The sequence below is a fragment of the Abramis brama genome (assembly GCF_963993115.1).
Source record: "Abramis brama genome assembly, chromosome: 8".
NCBI classification, from domain to species: domain Eukaryota; kingdom Metazoa; phylum Chordata; class Actinopteri; order Cypriniformes; family Leuciscidae; genus Abramis; species Abramis brama.
Window position 1 is genome coordinate 26,381,142 of NC_139970.1, and position 23,928 is coordinate 26,405,069.

A 23,928-nucleotide genomic window follows, 5' to 3' on the forward strand; every position below is an offset into this window, starting at 1 on the left:
TAGCACCCCCTCAGCACCTGCATTAAAAATTATCTGGCGCCGCCCCTGCCAATGAGAGAGCAAGGCATAGGTTGAGGTCACCGAAAGAAAAACAGCAGCAGCACCAGCAATGGCTTCAAAAAAAGTTTGGACCCAAGCATGAATTCCTTGAACAGATCATTGCGCAAACAACTTGCACTGCCAATTTTTTCCCAGTGTTCATTTTCAAATAGACAACTCCTGTTTCGCATCATTTCCCATTCCACTTCTCATTTGTTTTCGTGACAAAACGTGGTTTGGGGACTGGATAGAGTCACTGGGTGACAGAATTGTTGTCAGCTTGTGTAGTGTGTAACCCCCTGTTGCAGATCATTTACGTAGTGTCACATAGTGTGAACACCACAACGACTTCAAGACTCCAGAGCAAGTCATGTAGCCTAAACAGCACAGCGATCTGCAGACGTTTAAAGTTGTGTAGTATGAACTAGGCATTAGGGTGACTAGAAGCAGCAGAAGAACTAGCCCGCTTTGGTATGAGGTGGTGCATAGCCTGCGAAGGCTTCTGGGCTGCCGTAAAACACTCAGCAAAGTCATGCAGAACTGAATAGGCCCGAGGAATAGACAGGGGAGCCAAGAAGGGCTGTCTTGTCGGCGTCCTTGGTCTTCAGGTTTAACCATATGTGGTGCTTTGAGCACCACTAAACAGGCCATCATACGGCTGATCGTCTGGGCCATAGTCTCGCAGCTCCTTGAAAGCAGCAAGGTCTGGGCCAGACTCATCCATAGAGTGGAGGAGTTTGGCTTGAAACACCTGAAGGACCGTCATTGTATGGAGAGTAGATCCAGCTTGACAGGCTGCAGAGTAAACTCTGCGACGGCCTCCTGGCGGGGGGTTCACTAATGGCGCCCCATCTGCAGGAACCATTCGTCAAAGCGGCTGTAGGCAGGTACTTCCAGGGCCAACCACTCCACACAGAGTTCACGACAATTTCAGGCCAGGCCCTTAACATCAACTGGCTCCTTTGGAAGTTGGGGGCAGAGTCCTGCATAAAGTCACGTGGGATATGGGCTGGTGTGAGCTCACTTCGTCCCCTCCACAAGAGCCTGAGAGGGAGAGAACAGTGGACAATGAGGGGCGAGACTCGCGCTCTTGCAGTGGGCGTGATCCGTCTTGATGAACGCAGCTTGGTGTGGGCACGGCCCCGGCAAGCGACGCGCTCAGAGTGCTCATCTGAGGTGCAGGGAAGCACTGCATGTGTCACACTCGTTTTAAAACAAACACCAGCGAAAATATGCTCTTAGAGTGAAATATGGTCTATTCATCTAACCAGATAGCTGTAGGGGAGAAGCACCATTCTCAGATAACGAGTTGTCAGTGCCATTAATCTGCTACTGTGGCTTTTTCTATGGTAAGCAGAAAGGCTTCTTTTTAGTCTTCTTCAGAGTAAGTGAGGAGAACATTTTCGCGCTGAAGGACAAAAGCTCTGGTGAAAATGGCTGTCACCATGACTTAAATCGGCAGTCGGCCCCGTTTTGGCGGGATGAAAAGCCATTTGTCTGTGCAACCCTTGGTTTTCACCTACTGTACATTATCAAATTTGATACATGAGAGTGATGCTGTTTGTGCAAGAGCGAGGCATTCTGATCTTTAATTTGATTGGTTCTGTTTTAGACAACTACGTAATAGATGCACTGTGATGACTAGGAGAGCTAAAGCAAATTACTTTATAAACTAAAACACTTGTAACTTAAAATACTTAATTCAGTAACTTTCTCAAATGTTTACAGCGGGAACCCAGTGTTTCTGTATCTTTCTCTATTTCTTTTATATTACATGATAGAAAGTCTAAGGTCTTCTCAAGCCGTACAGCAAACCTATATAATCTGCTGCCTGTTACACGTCAAACTAAGATTGCTGTTGGGGGGGGGGGGGGGGGGGGGGGGTCGATGAAAACTGTCAAGTTAGCACTTAATCACTTAAAAATAAATCACTTCTAGTACTTTTATGAGTGTCCGCAGAGCAGGTAGGAGAGGTGTGGGTGTAGCGGCTCTATTTAAATATGTCTATCAATGTAAGCAAATATCTGGGCATTGTGTTAAAAGGTGCTCCACGCATTTTACTTATTATTTACAGGCCTCTAAAATACTCTCCAGCCTTTGCTAAGGACTTTACAGAGCTGTTATCATCAATTTCCTCAGAGTTTGACTGTTTTGCTATTTCTGGGGATTTTAATATTCACATAGATAATGCAGAAACCAATATGGCAAAAGAAATCATAACTGTTTTAAATACTTTTGATCTGATTCAACATGTACACGGACCCACACACAATCGTGGACACACTCTAGATTTACTTATCAGTAAGGGTCTAAACATTTCACAGATTGTTATTAAGGACGTAGCACAGACTGGTCATTTCTGGCAAAAAAAACTAAAAAAAACAACAACGTTCTTCTCAAATATTATAAACAGAAACATAAATAACACACACACTCTTTGTGCTACTGTAGAGAGTCTAACAAACCCCCCAAGCCAGATTCCCAGTGAAATGCTCTCGAACAGCAAATGCAGTGAGTTTGCTTCCTTCTTCTCTGAGAAAATCAATAATTTTAGAAAGGTGATCAGCATCCTCGTGTGGCACTGAGGTAAGACCAGACCACATCCTCAAAAAGTTACTATGTCTGATTTCGAAGAAATTAATGGTAAAATTTAGGAAGAAACAGTACAGCACCTTAAACCATCAACCTGCACTCTTGACACACTCCCCACCTCCTTTTTCAAAAGTGTGTTAAACTGCTTAGATCTCATAGAAGTGTTAAACTCCTCACTTCTCTCTGGGACTTTTCCAAAGTCCCTTAAAACTGCAGTTGTCAAGCCCCTCCTGAAAAAGAGCAATCTGGATAGCAACATACTGAGCAATTACAGACCAATCTCAAATCTTCCTTTCATAGGCAAGATCATTGAAAAAGTTGTCTTCAATCAGCTGAACAACTTCCTAACCTCAGATGGATACTTTGACAATTTTCAATCTGGTTTCCGACCACATCACAGCACAGAGACAGCGTTCATAATAAATTATATTCGGTTAAAAAGTGATACAGGCAAAACATCAATTCTGGTACTACTCAACCTCAGTGCTGCATTTGACACTGTCGATCATAACATACTTCTTGACAGGCTGGAAAACAGGGTTGGGCTTTCTGGGATAGTCCTAAAATGGTTCAGGTCATACCTAGGAGGGAGAGGTTATTATGTGAGTATAGGAGACCATAAGTCTGAATCGACATCCATGACATGCAGAGTCCCTCAAGGCTCAATTCTTGTGCCACACCTGTTCAACCTGTACATGCTCCCAATGAGCCAAATAATGAAAAAGAACCAAATTGCTTACCACAGCTATGCAGATGACACACAGATCTACTTAGCCCTATCGCCTAACGCTTACAGACCCATTGACTCCATGTGCCAATGCATTGATGAAGTCAACAGTTGGACGTGGTAAAACTTTCTTCAGTTAAACAAAGACAAAACTGAAGTCATTGCGTTTGGAAACAAAGATGAAGTTCTCAAGGTGAACGCATACCTTGACGCAAGGGGTCAAACAACTAAAAATCAAGTCAGGAATCTCTGTGTAATTCTGGAGTCAGAACTTAGTTTCAGTAGTCATGTCAAAGCAATAACTAAATCAGCATACTATCATCTCAAAAATATTGCAAGAATTAGATGATTTGTTTCCAGACAAGACTTGCTGGTCATGCTTTCATCACCAGCAGGGTGGATTATTGTAATGGACTCCAAACTGGCCTTCCCAAAAAATGGTAAATGGTAAATGGACTGCATTTATATAGCGCTTTCACAGACCTATGGCCACCAAAGCGCTTTACATAGCCTCACATTTACCCATTCACTCACTCATTCATACACCGACGGCAGTGTCAGCCATGCAAGGGGCCATCCAGCTCGTCGGGAGCAGCTGGGGTTAGGTGTCTTGCTCATGGACACCTCGACACTTGGTCAGGTGGAACCAGGGATTGACCCACCAACCTTTCGGTTTGTAGACAACCTACATGAACCACTGAGCCACTGCCGCCCATAAAAAGACCATAAGACAGTTGCAGCTCATACAGAACGCTGCCGCCAGGATTCTGAGCAGAACGAGAAAATATGAACATATCACACCAGTCCTCAGGTCTTTACATTGGTTCCCAGTTACATTTAGGATTGATTTTAAAGTATTATTACGAGTATATAAATCACTAAATGGCCTAGGACCTCAATACAGATATGCTCACTAAATATAAACCTAACAGATCACTCAGATCATTAGGATCACATCAACCTGAAATACTAAGATTTCACTCTAAGCATGGTGAGTCCGCTTTTAGCTATTATGCCAGCCGCAGCTGGAACCAGCTTCCAGAGGAGATCAGATGTGCTCCTACAGTAGTCACATTCAAATCCAGACTCAAAACACATCTGATCAGCTGTGAATTTACTGAATGAGTACTGTGCTACTTTCTGTCCGACTGATTACACTGTATTTTACTTTGTATCCTCCTTTTTATTCTAAAATGAAATGACACAGAGAATTGGGTAAGAGAGATGAAACCATGCTGATGGCCTGGGTCTGTGTTGGAGTAGTGAGTTTGACGTGATTAAACTCGAGGTTCTGTGGGGTGTGGACTGGAACGATTCCATTCCTAGAGCTTCCGAACTAATGGGTTTTTGGGGTGCGGACTGATGAGGCAGTGAACCAGAGGTTACTCCGTGAGTCAGTCCTAGAGCTCCTCCTGTCCGATTTTAGGGAAAAATCTTTTAGGCGCATCGAAAGAACACCACAGACACAGTACAATCCACATGGGAAAAACTCACAGTAAAACAAGCAGCTGTGCAAAATATGATACACCAGTGTTTTGCCAGATGAGAAGTTTATTTATGAGAAGTTTATTTTATGTATTTAAGTATTTATGTATTTATTACTCTTTTAATTCTTTTTATAACTGTATCTACTGTATGTCCTACTGATTGCACTGTATTCCTCCTTTTGATTCTAAACTGAACTGAAATGGCACTGAGAATTGGGAAAAGACACAAACATAAATTACTTAATTGGGGAACTTGAGAGATGAAACCATGCTGATTACCTGGGTCTGTGATGGAGTAGTGAGTTTGATGTGTAATTAAACTCGAGGTTCTGTAGGGTGCGGACTGGACTGATTCCATTCCAAGAGCTTCGGAACAAATGGGTTTTTTGGGGTGCGGACTGATGGGGCAGTGAACCCAAGGTTACCCCATGAGTCAGTCCTAGAGATCCTCCTGTCTGATTTTAGGGAAATATCGGGTCCATCGGAAACGTCCAATAGATTTCTTAGGCGCCGAAATAACACCATAGATACAGTTTAATCACAATGGGAAAATCTCAGAGTAAAACTGAAAGTTGTGAAAAATATGATACACCTGTGTTTTGCCAGATGAGAAGTTTATCTATGTATCATCGTTTTACTCTTGTAATTCATTTTATAACTTTATCATATATCTTTTTTAAATATCTTTTATAACTGTTTTAATTTTCCTTGCTTTTATTTTGTGATTATTTTAATTCCTTTCTGTAAAGCACTTTGAATTGCCATAGTGTATGAAATGTGCTATATAAATAAACTTGCCTTGCCTTAAAATATTGACTATATTTCAGGAGCAAAAAAGGCTGAAAGGCTTGCATCATACATAATGGATATCTCCATAAAAATCTTGGATAAAGAAGAAATGTTTGATTGTTTTAATAAGCACTTTGTTGCTGCTGGATCTCTATTTCAGGCACATAAAACTATAGATATGAACAAGATATGGATTTTAGAGAAAGAAATGTACTTAATTAAATAGTTTATTTGTCAGGTTCCAAAAGCTCTTAAATTATTGGATGTAAATAAGCCGGTCCTGCTAAATCAGTAGCACTATTCATAAAATTAGCTGCAGATTTTATTGCCACTCCTTTTACATACAGTATATTTTTAGTCTTTCGCTGTGTATCAATGAAATTACAATCATTTATAAATTGTTTTTGTTATTCCATTATTAAAATGGGGAGATCCTACAAATATGGATAACTATATGGATAACTATATTTCAAAACTGTATTTTGTCAAAGGTTTTTGAAACCCTTAATAGTGAACAGTTGTCATATTTAACTGAACATAATTTCCCTTTTGGTATGGTTTGTGCAAAGTCAGTTTTTCTCCAAATACTGAAGTCTGATTGGGTCATGTATGTGCACCTGCACAGAAAAATGGCTTTTCAGCCCGCCAAAATGGATGGGGCCGACTACCCATATACAGTCCTATCATTCAGACTGTCCCTAGCTCCACGCACCTTTACGAAATGTGTGGATGCAGCTCTCTCCTCCCTGAGACGGATGGGAGTATGCATCCTGAATTAACTCGAAGTTGCTCTTAGCCCAGTCGAAGGAGGAACTATGTGCACACAGATCCTCAGCCACTTGGAAAGTCTGCAGTTCAGGATCAATCTGAGCAAAAGCTCACTGTCCCCCAGCCAACACATCTCGTTCCTGGGGGCTGTATTCGATTCGCCTCAAATGCGGGCCTGGATTTTGCCGGAATGTTCCCTGAAAAGTGTCATTCAGAGTAGGGGATAACCTCCCCAAGGCTACTGGGCCTCATGGTAGCAGCCTCCCAAGTAGTTTCCTTGGACTTGTTATATATGCAGCCACTATAACCACCTCAAAAATGGTGTGAGGGCCGCCTCATTCTCAGGGTGACCCATGGCTGTTTCAAAGCCCTGGACCCATGGATATTGCCCCATCTGTATCAGCTGGGAGGAGAACTGGGCTCAGTTTCCAGAAAGAAAAGTAGTTGTGACGGACGCCTCCAAGACAGGTTGGGGCACCTTATGCGACGGCAGGCCGCTCTTTAGCTCCTGAACGGAGCCAAGGACGAACTGGCACATCAACTGTCTGGATATGATGGCAGTACTTCTTGCCTTCAATAAGTTCCAGTCAGAACTCAGGGGGCACCATGTCCTGGTCCAATCCGACAGCATGACAGTGGTAGCCTATATAAATCATCAAAGGGATCTCATGTCTCGTCCACAAAACAAGCTGGCGGGCCACCTCTTTCTGTGGGCTCAGTAGAATCTTCGCTCAGTGAGAGCGATACACTGAGAGGGCTCCATGAACTTGGGGGCAGACATACTGTCCCAGAATGGACCATCTCCGGGGTAGTGGAGGCTCCACCCCCATGCAGTCCACATGATTTGGATCATTTTCAAGCAAGCAGAGCTTTTTTTGCTTCGAAAGAGAATGCCAACTTCCAGAATGCCAGGCTTGGACTAGCTGAGTTTCCATCACAGACATCTGTGCGGTGGCTGGTTGGTCCTAGTGTTGGTTTAGCGTGACTTAAATAGGACATCATTGTGCATCACTTTTTATTGATTTATCTAAGGCATTTGACACTGTTGACACTGATTTTAGTATATTGAAATCTAGACTCAAATTAATAGGATTGTGTAATAACACTATATCCTGTTTTGAAAATTATTTAGTGGACAGGACACAATGTGTGCCAATGGAAGGTCACCCATTTGCACCTTTACAGATTATGAGGGGTATTCCTCAGGGGTCTGTTCTGCGGCATCTACTTTTTATTATCTGTATTAATCATCTTGATTTTAACATTAGGAATACTACTTTTCATTTTATGCTGACAATCCAGCAATCCAGTAGAGCAGGCAGGAATACGATTACACAGACTTTTAATGAACACAGAACTACACAGTCTAACACAATATTAACACTAGACAATGAACTGAGGAAAACCAAGGGCTTAAATACACAAAGGAAGCTAATCAACAGAAAATGAGAACAAAAGAAACAGGAACTAGAACTAAACAAAACCAAAACACAATGAAACCAACAAAGCTGAATTGTGTCTGAGATTGCTGCACTGTTAAAATAAAAAAGTGAAACTCACATGCAGACGCTTGCACGCAGAATTAGAGTGCAGAGAAAGTGAAAGATGCGATTGTTTCAGTGAGTTAACAATGCGGTTTCAAGGCACGAGTAATTTCTGCATGAAGATGACGTATGCAGAAAAGTTAAAAGGCTGCAGAGAGTAACGCACAAGACGGGAAACGCATCAGCAATTGGTCATCTCATGGACACTGATGGTATGACAACATCCCTCTTTAATTGGTGAAGGACTGATTGTCACTTAAATCTGTGTTATTTGACTATTATAATGTACAATATAGAGCAGAACAGTGAATTATGTCATGCTGTGGTTATTATTTAAGTGCATGGTGCACAGTTCTCGTGTGTTCATAAAAAATGCAACTTTGTGTGTTCAGAAGAAATACAACAGTGACAGATACCATGTTTGTTGAACTAGTTTGTGTAAAATGATAATATTATGTATTGATAAGGAAAGAAAGAGAGCTTAAATATGTAAATGAACAAATATTGGGACAGTTTTATGTGGTAAAATCTTTATTTACATTGTATTTGTTCACATTTGAGAATATAATCAGAAGTAATGATGTATACTTTTCTTTGTTTTCTTTTCTCCTTAAGGTTATCAACCTTAATGAATCCATTTGAGGCAAACTGTTCAATTACTGTCTAATCTGCCAGAATTTACAAATACAAGAGCTGAAAAGTGATTTGGAGTTGTTCCCTGTGTCCCCTGTTGGTTGGCTGATGCTCTTTTCGAGTTAGAAGCAGATACTGATGCACAAAATTCCCAGATAACTCGACAATGGGACATAACCCCCCCCAGCCCCATAAACATGACGATAACAAATACATAGATAAACATAGATTTAACCGCTTTGTTCCTCTGTGTGGAGTGCCGAGATATGACCAGGAAAGCACACCACACACTAACAGATTCCATTCACAAACAACCAGAGTCCAAGCTGTGAACACAGGAAATCTCGCAAAATCTCTCGCATCAAATGTGTCTTTTCTCTTTTTCAACCTTTTTTGGACATGCACACCCCTTTGTTTATCTAATTTCACTAGTCATTAAGTGTGTCCCCGGCATAAGCTTGTTTTTCATTCAGTTTGACTGATTTATCATCTCTGGTATTCTTGATTTTTACAAGCCACCCATCCATTTTGTTTTTAGTTGTTTATGCTCAAATTCAGTTGCGCCAAAGTGTAACCAGCCAACGATTAGCTGGGAGAATAGTCAAATTGCCCCTTCTAATGGATGACTAAAGCCAGGGACACACCAAGTCGACGGTTAAACGCTGTGCAACGTCGGGTTGTTTTTGAGCGTAGGCCGAGTTATTTTTTCTGTGTTCCACATCAATGGCTATATTCAGATGCCATCTGTTTTTTGTTTTTTTTTGGCTGATTCAACATGTAGAATCGGCATTGTGCTGCTGGTGAGAGAGTTCAGGGCAAAAACAGTTCAGGGCTAAAACAAAGGGAGTCCATGGAGGAGTGGATGGTGGAAGGAGCCAGTATTGAGGAGCCAGGAGAAGCCAGATGTTAGGCCAGAGACCAGCCAGGACAAGGCCCCAGGGCGAAGTCGGAGGCAGGAGGAGTCATGGTGGAGACGACTTGATGGAATACACCCTGGGGACGACTGATGGAGATGATGCCACAGATGATGGAGACCCTGGTGAAGCTGACCAGCCGATGAGCCCACAGGAGACCAATGGCACTCTAGACCGAGGTGGAGCAGTGGCGACGAGCACCCGAGGGGGAACCGGAAATACAGAGGACAGAGGCTAAGCCGGTGGGACAGAGGACGGAGGCAGAGCCAGGGGGAAGACAAAGCCAGACAGAGCTTACGGTGCAGGCAGGTCGACATCTGACCAAGGCGGAGCCGGAGGGATGAGGGAGCCCGGAGAAGCAGTTTGGCCAATGGTTTCCAGTGGAGCCGAGGGAGGGAGAAGCCAGGGTGGTGCTGATGTGTCGCCAGGCCGAGGTGGAGCGACGGGCACAGAGGGTGGAGACGGAGACAGGGGATCCTCTGTGCGAGATAGAGCTGGTGGCCTGAAGACATTTGGCAGATCTTCACAGCAAGTGGGAGCTGCTGAGGTACTGAAGGACATCAGCGGAGGCGGGGCTGAGGAACAGGCTGATTGAAGAGGTGGGAGAGGGAGGCTGGGCGGGAATTCTGGAGATTCAAAGGATGCTGGAGATACAGGGGTACTGGGTATAACCTCTCCACAAAAGTCAATAAGATCTACCCAAAAAATGTCCTTAAGTTTCTCAAAATATATGCCAGAGTCCAACATACACACTTTCATAGCGGTAGGGTTGTGGGTAGGGCAATCCTCCCAGCCCTCAAACTCCACAAGCACTCCCTCAGTGATGCACGGTGTTGCCGGCTCACGCACCTGGTCAGTCTCTGTCGGTGGTCCGGGCTCCGTGGCAATGACGCTCTGCGTCCCTATCCTCGGTATGGTCCTGTCACTCACGGGTGGTCAGTCTCCTCTGACTTAGGTGGGCTCAAGCAACATCTCAGTCACGTCGTTCGCTGGTGGTGGTTGGCTGGTCTCTGGCAGTGGAGTCATCCTCTGCTGGGCCGATGGTAAATGGTGAGTTGTTGTGCACCAGAACCCACACCACGAAAGCGGCGAAATCCTCTCTGGGACCGTCCGCTGTAACGCTTGCTCAGACTTGTGTGGAAAAATATACAGAGCGAGCGGTCCGGGTAATGAGTTTGGCACGAGAGATGTAAAAATTCCTGGGTGTGGATCTCCAGCAGACTCCCTGCTCTAAGCAGAGAAGCAGTACAGCAGGTGAGGCCATGCCGTTTACGGTTAGGTCCGTTCTTCTGTTACGTAATGTGGTAGTGGAAACAGCACGAAGGAGGAAGGAGAGCGATTATAAAGGTATTTAATGACAAAACTCAGGAACCAGGAGAAAACCACACAAACATTAACAAGAACGGACGATGACTGAGAGAGAACACAGCATCTAAATACACAGAGCAAATAAAGGAACTTAATTAGATAATTAACAGGACACAGGTGAAAGAAATGACTAATTAAAAAGATTGGGGAAAACAAGGTCACAGGGCAACACGACACAGAGCATACATGTTACAATGGCGTCTGGTGATATGTTATACGATCTGTATGCCTCATCACTAGGTGGCGATAGTGAAGCTTAAAAAGTGAAGAAAGTGAAGCAGAAGAAGAGCAGTACTAGTGATGACATCAACAAATTCAGATGGAGGGGCTCTGATGACATCGCGAATGGCTGTTTCATTATAGGATGCGTAACTTGAGATAAGGGGCCCTATCTTGCACCCAGCGCAATTGACTTTGTACACCGACGCATGTATCATTCCTATTTTGCACCCGCGCAAAGCGCGCTTTTCCCTCCACAAAAGCACGTCGCTAAACTAGGGAATGAACTTGCGCTCCCTGGGCGGTTCAGCGCAAAAAAGGAGGCGTGTTCCGGCGCAAACGTTCCTTCATGCTATTTTGCAGGTTTAGAAAACAATTGCGCCACTAACCAGGAAAAAATAGTTTAAAGTCAGTGGCGGGTTGCGCATGTTATTCATATGCTATTTTAAGGGCGCATGCTTGGCCATAATCAATGTAGCGTGTGCACAACGCGCATACACTTTGATTCTCTCATCTACACAGAAGCAGCAGTTTTCATTTTTGCAAATCATATATTATTACGATAGATAGATAGATAGATAGATAGATAGATAGATAGATAGATAGATAGATAGATAGATAGATAGATAGATAGATAGACAACGGGTGGGTTTCTCCATCCCCAACGTCCCTGACGAGAGCGTTGCTCTCCTTGGCTGTGAAGCGCTCCTGGCGCGTGTCTGGCAAATCCGCCGTTATAATAGGAATCCGCTTTAGAACAAAGCGCGCCTGCTCTTAAAGGGAATGTGAGATGTCGCTCTGATTGGTTTATTTCACGATACGCCCAAACCACACCTATGAATAATGAAGCTACTTCAGACCAACCCATTTTAGATTTGCGCCTGGCGCAAGAGTCATTTATCCCGCTGGGAAAATAGCAACAGCGCCAAGACCCGCCCACAAAGTTACTTGCGCTTTACGCTTTGACACTTGCGTTTCAGATCGTTAAAATAGGGCCCAAGGGGTGTAATTTGTAGGGGCATGGTTTGTAGTACTGCGGGACGCAGTCGGACACACCTGACACAGTCGGCTTTCATCAGCGCTAGTTCTTTGGCATTGGTTTGGTGTATCCCTACCTTAAAGATTTGGTAGTAAAATATCACATTTACAGCTGTTTCACTTAAGTGTATGCTTCTGAATTAACAGGTTGAAAACCCTCATTATAGTGTATGGACGTTTTTTATATAGAAAATTCATAAAAATTGTGGAGATGCTGTGAACATGGACTTCATGTTACAGCTTGGAGGTAAGTCTTCTGTCAGCTCGCTTTCTGATTTGGTAATCTCCAGAGCGTGAGCACATTTGTCCTCTGGGTTCCCACTACAGGATTTCTGATTGTAGATATTCAACATGTTGAATATTTACGATTCGAGATCGTGGCTGCTCCGACGATCTTCCAGGCAGATTCAGTCACTCTTAACACACCTCACACCACAGGAAAATCTGATAAAATAATCCGCAGAACCATCAAGATAATTGGAACTTTACCTAGGATTGTCAAAAGGGGAGAAATCTGTCCAAAAATCGCCCTGAAAATCTTGTAGTGTGTGCCCACTGCCCACGATTATGTGTAAAGTTGTAGCAATCCAAAAGATCAAGCAGGAAGACTAAACTGACTTTTAATTGACACAGAGGTATAACAAGCACTACACAGTGTAAGGCCTCGTTTACACTGTCTGTGAAATGTGACCCAATTCCGATTTTTTGCTCATATGTGACACAGATCGGATGTGTTCTATGACCATGTAAACAGGAAAAAAAAACACATGCATATTTCGAGATCGATTTCAGGCCTCATTTATATGTGGAAATAAATCAGATACAAATCAGATATGTGCCAATGTGACTGTCATGTAAACAGGCAGGTCGGATTTTCTGAGGCATTAGGCTACGTCTCCGCGGTTTAATGACGAGAGCAACCTCGACGCGCATGTGCAAAGGGAGAGGAATGTGGACAAACATTGACAACATATCAAAGGTTGGCTTGCTCATCCTAAAATTTGAGAACAAAGGAAACAGGAACTAGAAACCAAACCAGACCAAACCAAACCAAAACACACTGAAACCAACATACATGTGACAAGTATTCTCAAATGCTTTCAATGTGGATGTTCAGGTGTATCAAAGTAAAAACTTATTCTAAGAACCTTAAAAGGTATAGCAATGCTTAAAATGTTTACTCTGGGTAGGTAACATTCATCAAAGAACTATAATTATACACCTAAAACCCTTGTATGTTATTTATAAGGGAAAAGCACTTGAACTATACTTACATTGCAGCCAGAAGCATCACATTTGCTGTGGTCTCTTTTCCGGAAAGACAGTCGTAGACCTTAATATTAAGTGGTTGTCCCTTGTCTTTGTTCAAGTAAACACCTAGATTATCTATATATTATATATAGAAAAATAATTTTAGATCATAATGAAATTTTAATTCATAATGAAACACTTTGCTAAATACAATCAATAATATAAAATAAATCTTATCGGGTTTGTAACACTCAGGTTCTTAGGCAACAGTTTAGGCTTTAAACAGTCTAGCTTTCAGCATTTAGAACATATAAAAATTAGACCTTCACTGAGATACAGCAGCAGAGGACCCTCAACTCCCATGTTTGCCAGTTGCAGGGGCGGTGTGACAATCAAGTGACTGAACTGTTTGACATCCTCAAACATGACCGAAAAAGTTTTCTTTTGTTCAATCTGAAAGCTATAAAAAAGCATTATGTATATATATATTTTTTTTACATTATTCCATTATGATATTATTATTAAAATATAATTTTTATATATGAAAAAAATATAAGTGTTTATCTGTTTATAGTGCTTTTCAAGATTCTTGAATATGACATACTTGCAACCAGGAGGGCTGCTGTTATGAGAAATCCACAGTGGAAACCTATCAAATGATGCTGGTAGACTAAGCAAAAGTTTCTCGACATCTGTAGCTCTCTGAATTGATGACTCCAATAGATTCTCCTCATCACAGTTTGGAATCTTTACACCATCTAAAATAAAAGCTTTTCATAGCATAATGGGTGTGGAGATGAATTGGGAAAAATAAACATCTCGGTTTTACATTTTACCAGTGATTTTTTCCAGTATGTACGACTTTTCAAAAACTTCTGGTATCCCTGGTACTCTCACTGGCTCAGACAGCCGCTTGCCAGTAGGATAGGCCCTCAGGGATATTGTAGCATAGTTCTCCAGATCATTAGTCTCATTCTAGTTGACAATAAAATAAAATAAAATAAAATCATGTTTTCAATCAATTACTTGGTAGTCCATGCTAATGGAATGAAAAATAGTACCTGAACAGCTTCTGATCTAATTTATGAAGTGCCATGTCAAAAAACTACAAACGTACCTGTCCTTGATTAATCAAGTAAGCCCAGCAGATATTTGCATATTCAAAAACATCACCGTCTTCAATGGTTTTTGGGCCTGATCTTTCATTAAGACCTGGTAACAACTCTCGGAAAAGAAAGTAAAGACCCTCTACAACAGCAATCTGAAGTGAAAATAAAATAATAACATAATAACATAAATATATTTAAAAAGTCAAACCCCACAGAAATTCAGTGAATCATTTTCACACTTTATATTATTTAATACATACCTTTTGGTTTCTAGTTACATGTAAGTTCCCACAGATCACTTGGAATAAACTTTGAGCCAAAGCATTGCATCCACTCAGTCTGCGAATACACGCAACCACTTTCTTAAATTCTTCTCCACAGTGTCTAAGTTTCTAAAGAATAGGACAAAATACAGAAAATATTACCAATAGTTGCACTGAAAAATAAACCAATATATTATACCAAAAGGAAAATAAAATGTTGCATTGGAAACTACAGCAGTTTGACATACAGTATAATGGAAATAAGTACTTTCAAAGAAAATAAAGAATTACAGCAAAGCGGATATGGTTTTTGGTAAAATGATAGTTTGTAAAGTTTTAAATAAATAGACTAAAATATAGATAGACTAAGGGCCCTATCTTGCACCCAGCGCAATTGACTTTGTACACCGACGCATGTATCATTCCTATTTTGCACTTGCACACAGCGGACTTTTCCCTCCACAGACGCACGTAGGTAAATTAGGAAATAAACTTGCGCTCCCGGGGGCGGTTCAGCGCAAAGAGGAGCCGTGTTCCGGCGCAAATGTTCCCTGGTGCTATTTTGCAGGTTTAGAAAACAATTCCGCCACTGACCAGGAAAAACCTAGTTTAAAGTCAGTGCCGCGTTGCGCATGTTATTCATATGATATTTTAAGGGTGCATGCTTGGCCGTAATCAATGTAGCGTGAGCACAACGCGCATGCACTTTGCTTATCTCATCTACACACAGACGCAGCGGTTCTCATTTTTAGAAAACCATACATTATTACAAGTAAAAATATTAACACACGAGGGAAATCATTGTTGTGCCCATGAAGATGTGAAAAAATAGGCATAAATCTAGCTTACACATTTACCCAAATTATCATACGCCTGTTTAACCGAAGCTAATTTGGGTGGGTTTCTCCCATCCCCATACAATGTCACTTCTCTGTCTTTTATGGCCCTGACTAGAACGTCGGTCTCCTCGGCTGTGAACCGCTCCTGGAGTGCGCCTGGCAAATCCGCCATTATAATAACATTCCGCCATGGAACAAGCGCGCCTGCTCTTAAAGGGAATGTGAGATGTCGCTCTGATTGGTTTATTTCACGTTACGCCCAAACCACACCTATGAATAATGAAGCTACTTCAGACCAACCCATTTTAGATTTGCGTCGGGCGCAAGAATCATTTATCCTGCCGGTATAATAGCAACAGCGCCCAAGACCCGCCCACAAAGTTACTTTCATTTCGCGCTTGATACTTGCGTTTCAGTTCGTTAAAATAGGGCCCTAAGTGAGAAGTGGGGTGGGAGACCTAGTTACAATTTTCTTTACATTAAACAAAGCATGTAATGCAATTGTGGTCCTCTAGTGGTTGAAGCATAAAAAATTATCCAATTACTAAAAGTTACCTCAGTTCCCTGAGATGAGGGAATGAGACATTGCGTCAGAAGCTGACGCTAAAGAGAAACACCTTTCTTTGGAATCGTACCTTATTCCTTATTGGAATCCTTATTGGAATAATACCTTCAATGGAGACTCTTTCAGGATTTTTTTTCAGGACTCTCAGAATCTTTCGACTGAATGCTAATGATAAACCCTGAGTGTAAGTAACATGGCAAGAATGCAATGTCTCGTTCCCTTATTTCAGGGACATTCCCTTTCAATTTCGGTCACTTCAACATTGCGTCAGAAGCTGACACTATGGGGAATGTATAAAATCCTGCCGTGTTACTGTGAAGGGCTGCTTAGCATAAGTGTAGCTAATGGCCCAATATTAGCATTGATAAGCAATAGCCTTACTGGTGTAATGAAACACATAACAGTGATGTCTATCTAATAAGGTTGCCTTAAAAAACTTGCGATGGGGAGTCAGCTAGAATATTTTTAACTTACATGTGAAAGGGTAAATGGATGATAGAGAAGAGGCGAATATCAGCACTTAGTAAGACAGATTTGTAACAGAACACTTCGCTTTTAGCAAAGTATAAGCACTGCTCAATGGAGCAGCTTACTGTGGGCTTTTGGCCTGCAAAAACTAGCTCTCTTGCACCAACAGTACCTGAGAGACTAGCGAGGGCATTTCCAGATTAAAATAAAAATAAAATAAAAAAGAAAGCCTAATCATCCATCCTGATGGCAATTTGGCAAATATTTCCAACGAACATGGGATCGACGCATGTTAGTTGGAAATATTTGCCAAATTGACATCAGGATGGATGCTTAGGCTACATGCTTTACGATCTGAGGATGTTTAAGCGATCTATCCCGTCTCATTATACTGTTATCCTTTCAGCCAGAATAACAGGGGGAGCTCACGAATAAACAGGAGATATAGGAGTTAACCAGAGTAATTTATGACATATTTAGATGCAGAAGTCCGGTATTAACAAATGCACAACCAAACATATACACGATTATAATCTTGTATGATTTGTCTAAGTTCTTTAAAAGTGGTCCCTGATATTTTTATTAGCATAATGTAAATTATTTATGGCAATGGTTAGCATAAGTAGCATTGCATATAAATATATTTCTGTCTCATACAGTGATAAGAATCTATCGGATCGCAATCAGAAATTATTTTAGACACTTGCTTATGTGTTTTGAGCTGAAACTTGTTTTAAATGTCCTAAATGTTGATGCTAGCTGGTAGCCTGATCTGAAAACATGGGAAATGAGCTCCCTCTCCTGACCCTTTCTCTGGTCATGACCACACCTTAAGCCCCAGTTGACCCGCTTTAGACCAAGGTATTTGGTGGGCCAAAAACTCCTGGTCGTTGGCAGGCGGCTGACCCGGACATGCTCGTTTTTGGCCCGACAGTGGAAACACGCCTATTTATATCTCTGGCCTTGGCCCTTGTTTTTTTTTTTATTATTATTTTTTTTTTCATATCTGGACTGATTTAGGATTTTTCTTTTTTCTTTTAGGCTGTGTTTTTGAACTGCTATTCTTTTGGGATTTTGGCACTTTTTTTAATAAGGCCTTGTGAATTAAAACATGCATTTGAGATCGGTCTGCAAATATGATTCCCTATTGTATAGGCAACCAAGGTTTTAGACCAGCAAGCATCAAACCCTGACAATATAGAAATTATAGTATTTTACATACAACGGCATACAGCGTTGACAGGAAAACACTCAGGCCTTTCTGTGTTTGCCTCACTGAGGGTATGACATCATTTATGAAGAAAAGATTTTGACTTGGTTTCTCATCATCAAATGATGACAGAGAGAACTGTAGAACTGAATCCTCAGTAATTCCAAGTTCATTCAGTTTATCAACATGATTGTACTCTTCACTTCTGTGTAAAGAAAAACATGTAAGAGAAATTAACCTATGTTGTCTTGGAAAACAAAGATTTTCAGTACTTTAAACAATATAGTAAATCAGTAGTATAATTAGCATGAACTAAAAATATATAATTATATAATCTCAATGATGTGATCATTATTTACCTGATGTGAAGAACTGGTGCTGGTATACCACTTTCGAGAGAAAGCCGTTGTGTCACTTCTTTCAATGTATCACTTTCAAAGTCACATTTGATTTCAAAGTCTCCCTGTTTGAACAAATATGAGAAAAACAAGAAGACTGATGTTGATTTAGATAGACTTAAGATGGTTGTAACAGGGTACATTTTTAACATTGTCAATTTATCTAATTTGAAAAAGGATGTAATTACTTTCATGCATTAGCACCATCATCCTGATTTAATTGTTGAAGTTGTAACTATTTGTATAAATATAAAGGATTTTGAGATCAACATTTCACTTTTGGGTTATAATTTAATTCACTATCAGGTTAATGGATGTTAAATGGCAGAGCTGTTTCAGTAGATTATTCTGTCTAAATATACACTGTTAATGCAAAAAAGGTTTTCTCACCTGTAACATTATGTGACAGCGGATGATACTTGATCCTTCTTTTTTTATGTTGGCCTGCCTTTGTGTCGGACATAACAAGTTTACACTTGGTGAAAATATGGCATACAGTTCACTTCCACTCTCAATATGTCTGTCTTTCAAAGACCCTTTAAAGATATAAAGCATGCAGAGAAATAAAATTAGTGGAAAAACATGCAGAATCGATAATGGCAAGTATGGCTTAAAGTGGCAAGAATAAGCTTGTAAACTCTTTTATCTAGATTTCTGTATTGATTAATTAAATGTGGCCTGATCTTAATTTACTATAAACAGACAAAATCTGACTAAACTAATAACAAACAAACAATTGTTCTTCACATTTGTATTGAATACATTGAGTAATCATTCACAGTGCAGGGTAGAAAAAGTGAATTTAGTAACTTATAGTAGCCTAAGGTAGATCCTCCTTGAAAAGCAAAACCTTCAGCAAACATTTCATGTAGCTGCTTACAGACTTTTGACCAATTATGTCCCATCCCTCTCACAAATGTATTTCAGTTTATCAATATTTCTGAGTTAAGTTTATGACCTCAAGGCTAGATTATTGTAATGCTCTTCTGGGTGGTTGCCCTGCACACTTAATAAACAAACTACAGCTGGTCCAAAACGCAGCAGCTCAAGTTCTTACCAGAACCAGGAAGTATGACCATATTAGCCCTGTTCTGTCAACACTGCATTGGCTCCCTATTAAACATTGTATAAATTTTAAAATATTGCTGATTATTTACAAAGCACTAAATGGTTTAGCTCCGCAGTACTTGAGCAAGCTCTTAACGCATTATAGTCCTTCACGTCTATTGCGATCTCAAAATTCCAGCCAGTTGATAATACCTAGAATATCAAAATCGACTGCTGGCAGTAGATCCTTCTCCTATTTAGCACCAAAACTTTGGAACAGTCTTTCTACCATTGTCCGGGAAGCAGACACACTCTGTCAGTTCAAAGCTAGACTAAAAACACATCTCTTTGACCTAGCATACACATAACACATCATAGACTTCTATAATTCAATGTTAGGCTGCATAGATTAGATCAGCCCGAACCGGGAACACTTCCCATAAATCCTAATGTACTCGTTACAATATAAGAAGAATAAGAATGGCATTTACGCTAATTTTAGTGTTTTTGTTAATCCCGAGGTTTTTCCGCAGCCTGCCGGATCCAGGCTGTATCCAGATCTGCTGAAGGACCTGCGCCTGGACCCGATGTCATAGCGGGGTGCTAAAGTGCCAACTAGTTTCTCCTATTGGAGGATCCCTTTACCACTCTACAGATAAAGCGTTGTCGGGAAAATTCGGTTCGCGTATCTACCCCGAAGTGATAAAATTCAGTATCAAAAATTTTAAGGCCAGACAAGTAGTTTTTTAAGGCTTGGTTTGTAGGGAATTACAAACCTGCGCACATATATTCAAACGCGCATACCAATAGACTGAACTCGTAATACGCATGTGCACGCCATCAGCGTTCTCACAGGTTTCGTGTTTAAAGTCTGTGTAGAGTTTCCTGTTAAAACGGTGTCATGTTAGCGGCCCCTAAGTTAATAACTAATGATTGTTGCGATGGTAGTGAATCAATCAAATTAACTTTAGCTGGAAAATAACTTTATTCAAGAACTGCTATAAAGCCAAAACAATCTCTGTTACTTTAAACTATCCTTGTATCTCTGTAAAGCTGCTTTGGAACAATCTACATTGTTAAAAGCGCTATATAAATGAAGATGACTTGACTTGACTTGACTTGAGTTGTCTTGATAGCACATCCCTATTTTGTTTCAGATACAGCATCTGAATTAGCTTAAACAATATATTTTCTTCTTTTTCAGCCATTCTTTAGTTGATTTATTTGTGTGCTTTGGGTCATTGATAACACTATACAATATGGGTACACTGATACACATTAATTCATGCTGAACTAGTGCACAGATAATCATGAGTTAATGAATGACTCATGAAGAACTAAACCATTCATTAATGATTACACAATCACTAATATAGGCATACAATACATTAATTGCTATTAATTAAATGTCATCATGTATTAATTCCTTATCAACATATATCATTAACTAATTGGCCTGGAGGATTGAACGACCACCAGAGAGCAGCCGGGAATTAGTGACGCTCACCGTACACCCTCCTTTGAACAATAAGCCCTACGCGTTTTTGCAGATCTTTGAGGCTAAGGCTAAATCCACCCTCCCTGTGACCATTCTGCCTCCTGATCCGGTGGTGGTGATGGTCAACCGGGGTTGTGGAGTCCAGAGTCTGTGCAGTGCTGCACAACATCACGGTTTCTGCAGGGTGCCCAGAGAGACTGTTGTTTGTGCACAAATCTGTCCGAACTAGCATCCTGCAGTTGGGCCACTCATCCGAATTAGCTTGCCACCGAGGACCGTCCTTGTCAATTTGTGTTGGCCTGTCCGGTTTCGGTTTGTGCTGTGGGCAAGGGCTCCAATCAACCCCCGGCATGCCTGTCCGTTCACGGCCTTGATCACACATAGCTGTGGACTTCTTCACGGGCCTATCCCTGTCCAATGGCAACATGGTAGTCCTCACTGTGGTGGACAGGTTCTCGAAGGTGGCCCATTTTATTCCCCTGCCACTTTATTCTGCCATTTTATGAAGTTGTCTTCAGAGAGAGAGACAGCAACTGTTGTCTTAGAATCTAAGACTTAGATCATGTTTTCTGCATTCATGGCCTCCTGGTGGACGTGGTCTCTGACATGGTTCCACAGTTTGTGTCTAAGTTTTGGATAGAGTTTTGTCGACAGCTGGGGGTGACTGCGAGTCTATCCTCCGGGTATCACCCGCAGACTTACGGTCAGGCCAAGCGTGCTACCCAGGATCTAGAGAGGGTCTTGCACTGTGTGGCCCGTTCTCCATTACCAAGGTGTTCAGTCCGGTGTCAGTTTGATTCAAACTACCCTCCCAGTTTAAGAATATCCACCTGGTTTTCCATGTCTCTAAGATCAAATCCAAGACCTTCCCCGTAACGGTCTTCACTGCCTGTGTGTCCGCTGGTGGTTGTACGGACACTTATGTAGCTTCCATTCTTTCCTTTATATTTTTCCCATGTATGTCACTTCACATTGGAGGTTGTTTTCCTAAAGTGTTCTAATAAACTTTGTTCACAAACTCTCTGCATTCGAGTCCTCTGTTCACATACCCTGACACTAATAGTGTAAATGTTAATTAACACAATGTGTCAAAGCCATGTATTTTAACTTCTATTTGTTGGTTTTCATTAATCATTAGCTAACGATTTGCAAAGATATCATTATATCAAGATATCAATTTATGACTTTACTTGTTGAGGCACATGACTATTAACTCATTATTAAGTAATATGTCATTATGGTCATGGGGTTTACCATCCCCACTAAAGTTTGAGGTCTGTGGAACATTGCGTAATAAGTTTAAAGTCAGAGAATGTGTTTGGGGGATATGTAAGTTGGGCTGCACACAAATATTAGCGCATTAGAATCTGAACTACTGACAGCTGTTACACTGTATAAACCAGACGCAAAAGTTATTGTGTTGCACCACAACAGCTGCTTATACTGGACATGACAGAACACTGTAAACCCATTTGTCCTTCATATGAGAAGTAGCACAAGTGCTTGGAGTATGTGACGTCAGAAATAGAACGGAGCATCAGTTTACTGTGGTTAACATGGAACTCCAAAATGATGGTTCCACGGACGCCACACAGCGCAAGACCCTCTCCAGATCCTGGTTAGCATGCTCGGCCTGACCGTTATAGTCTGCGGGTGATAGCCAGAGGATAGACTCGCTGTCAACAGAACACAAATTTGGGAACCCTGTCACAGACCACGTCCACCAGAAGGCCATGAATGCAGAAAATGTGATCTAAGACAACAGTTGCCATTTCCCTCACTGAAGGCAACAGAATTCTGGATTTTATTTCGAGTTTATATCTCAAAATTCTTCAATATTTGTCTGGTGTAGACACGGTGTTACGAAATAGCACTGTCTTTGAATCCTAGACCTCAAGCTTCAACCAAACATATTCTTTTGCCATGAACATGGCACTGGATGCGCCAGTTTATCTTATACTGTGGAATCCTGGTTGTAGACGGCTGGAAAGTGACATCCATGGACTAGTGTGGATGCCAAAAATTTGACGTATTACTTAACAATTAGTTAATAGTTATGTGCCTCAACAAGTAAAGTCATAGCATAATGATATCTTTGCAAATCATTAGCTAATGATTAATTACATTGTGATAATTAACACATTAATTTACTAGGGGTGTAACGATACATCGATATGGATCTAACGATACGATGCATCGATTCTACACGTAAAATATCGATATACACCATTATTTTGACACTCTCCACATTCTCATGTAACATCCTTTCGCCAATGCGCACATTTTCGTTTACTCACCAACCATACTGTCTGCCAGTGTGTCTTTATAACGTTAATCTCCTCATCTGAAATAGACGCCTGACAAGACTGACTGAACCCTAAACAAGCTTTTTTCACAAAAGCCGGTATTTTCCGCTGTCAAGGCATCGCAAGTTCATGTTTTACAGCAGAAACAGACAAGCAGTCGCACCCTTGTTGGTGAACACAACACGATAAGTCCGTTTTAGCGACTCAGCGCGCAGTATTCAGGTCAGATGTCACTTTGAAAAGACGAGCTGGCTAAGAGGTGTTTCGTCAAAGCTGACTAAAAGTGATCGAGGATGGATAATTTCAATGAACTTGATGAACCCGTGACATCTTCTTCGGGGCGTAAAATGAAAATAAAAGCTGAAACATTTTCACGGAACCTTACTAAAGCAGCATGTTTAGTGGTGAGGGAAAAGCTCACTGTAGGCCTATTGCCTGTACGTTAATCACAACAACAAAGTTTGTCAGGCGTCTATGTCAGCTGAGGAGATTAATGTTACAAAGATTAACCGAGTGTTGTATTGTATATCATAGCAATTACTTGGTTTTGTTTGACTCAGATAGATGAAATGTGAATGTATCTGCTCTGCTCTGCTAAAAAAAAAAAAAAAAAAAAAAAAACATATTAAAGCATACTTTCAATTAACTTTAATCTTGTAATTTACCTGTATTTTTTAAGTTATTATTATTATTATTAATCAAAACAACCCAGCTGCAGTTTGATTGATATTACTTGGAATGCACAATAATAATAAAAAAACATGATTTATGAAAATGAACAAGAACGGAGTACTTGCAAATGACCTCTTCTGTTGTAAATGTCCCAGTTGGGAGAGGGTGTGCAATTTTCAAAGAG

General features: G+C 41.0%; 1 protein-coding gene across 2 annotated transcripts in view; it reads right to left on the reverse strand.

The window, feature by feature from the left end:
* LOC311087953 (uncharacterized protein) overlaps positions 1-23,928 on the reverse strand; it is a 77,168-nt gene that overhangs the window by 23,781 nt on the left and 29,459 nt on the right. For both annotated transcript variants that reach the window (XR_014607398.1, XM_084121489.1), the window contains exons 5-13: positions 18,612-18,757; positions 18,183-18,286; positions 17,836-18,028; positions 14,739-14,870; positions 14,487-14,630; positions 14,206-14,344; positions 13,974-14,127; positions 13,693-13,829; positions 13,393-13,504 (exon numbers count right to left, since the gene is read on the reverse strand). Coding sequence is in view for 1 of the 2 variants with exons in the window: in XM_084121489.1 (XP_083977615.1) it covers positions 13,393-13,504; positions 13,693-13,829; positions 13,974-14,127; positions 14,206-14,344; positions 14,487-14,630; positions 14,739-14,870; positions 17,836-18,028; positions 18,183-18,286; positions 18,612-18,757 (1,261 nt within the window). In the remaining variant the exon portion in view is untranslated. The remainder of the gene's footprint in view (positions 1-13,392; positions 13,505-13,692; positions 13,830-13,973; positions 14,128-14,205; positions 14,345-14,486; positions 14,631-14,738; positions 14,871-17,835; positions 18,029-18,182; positions 18,287-18,611; positions 18,758-23,928) is intronic.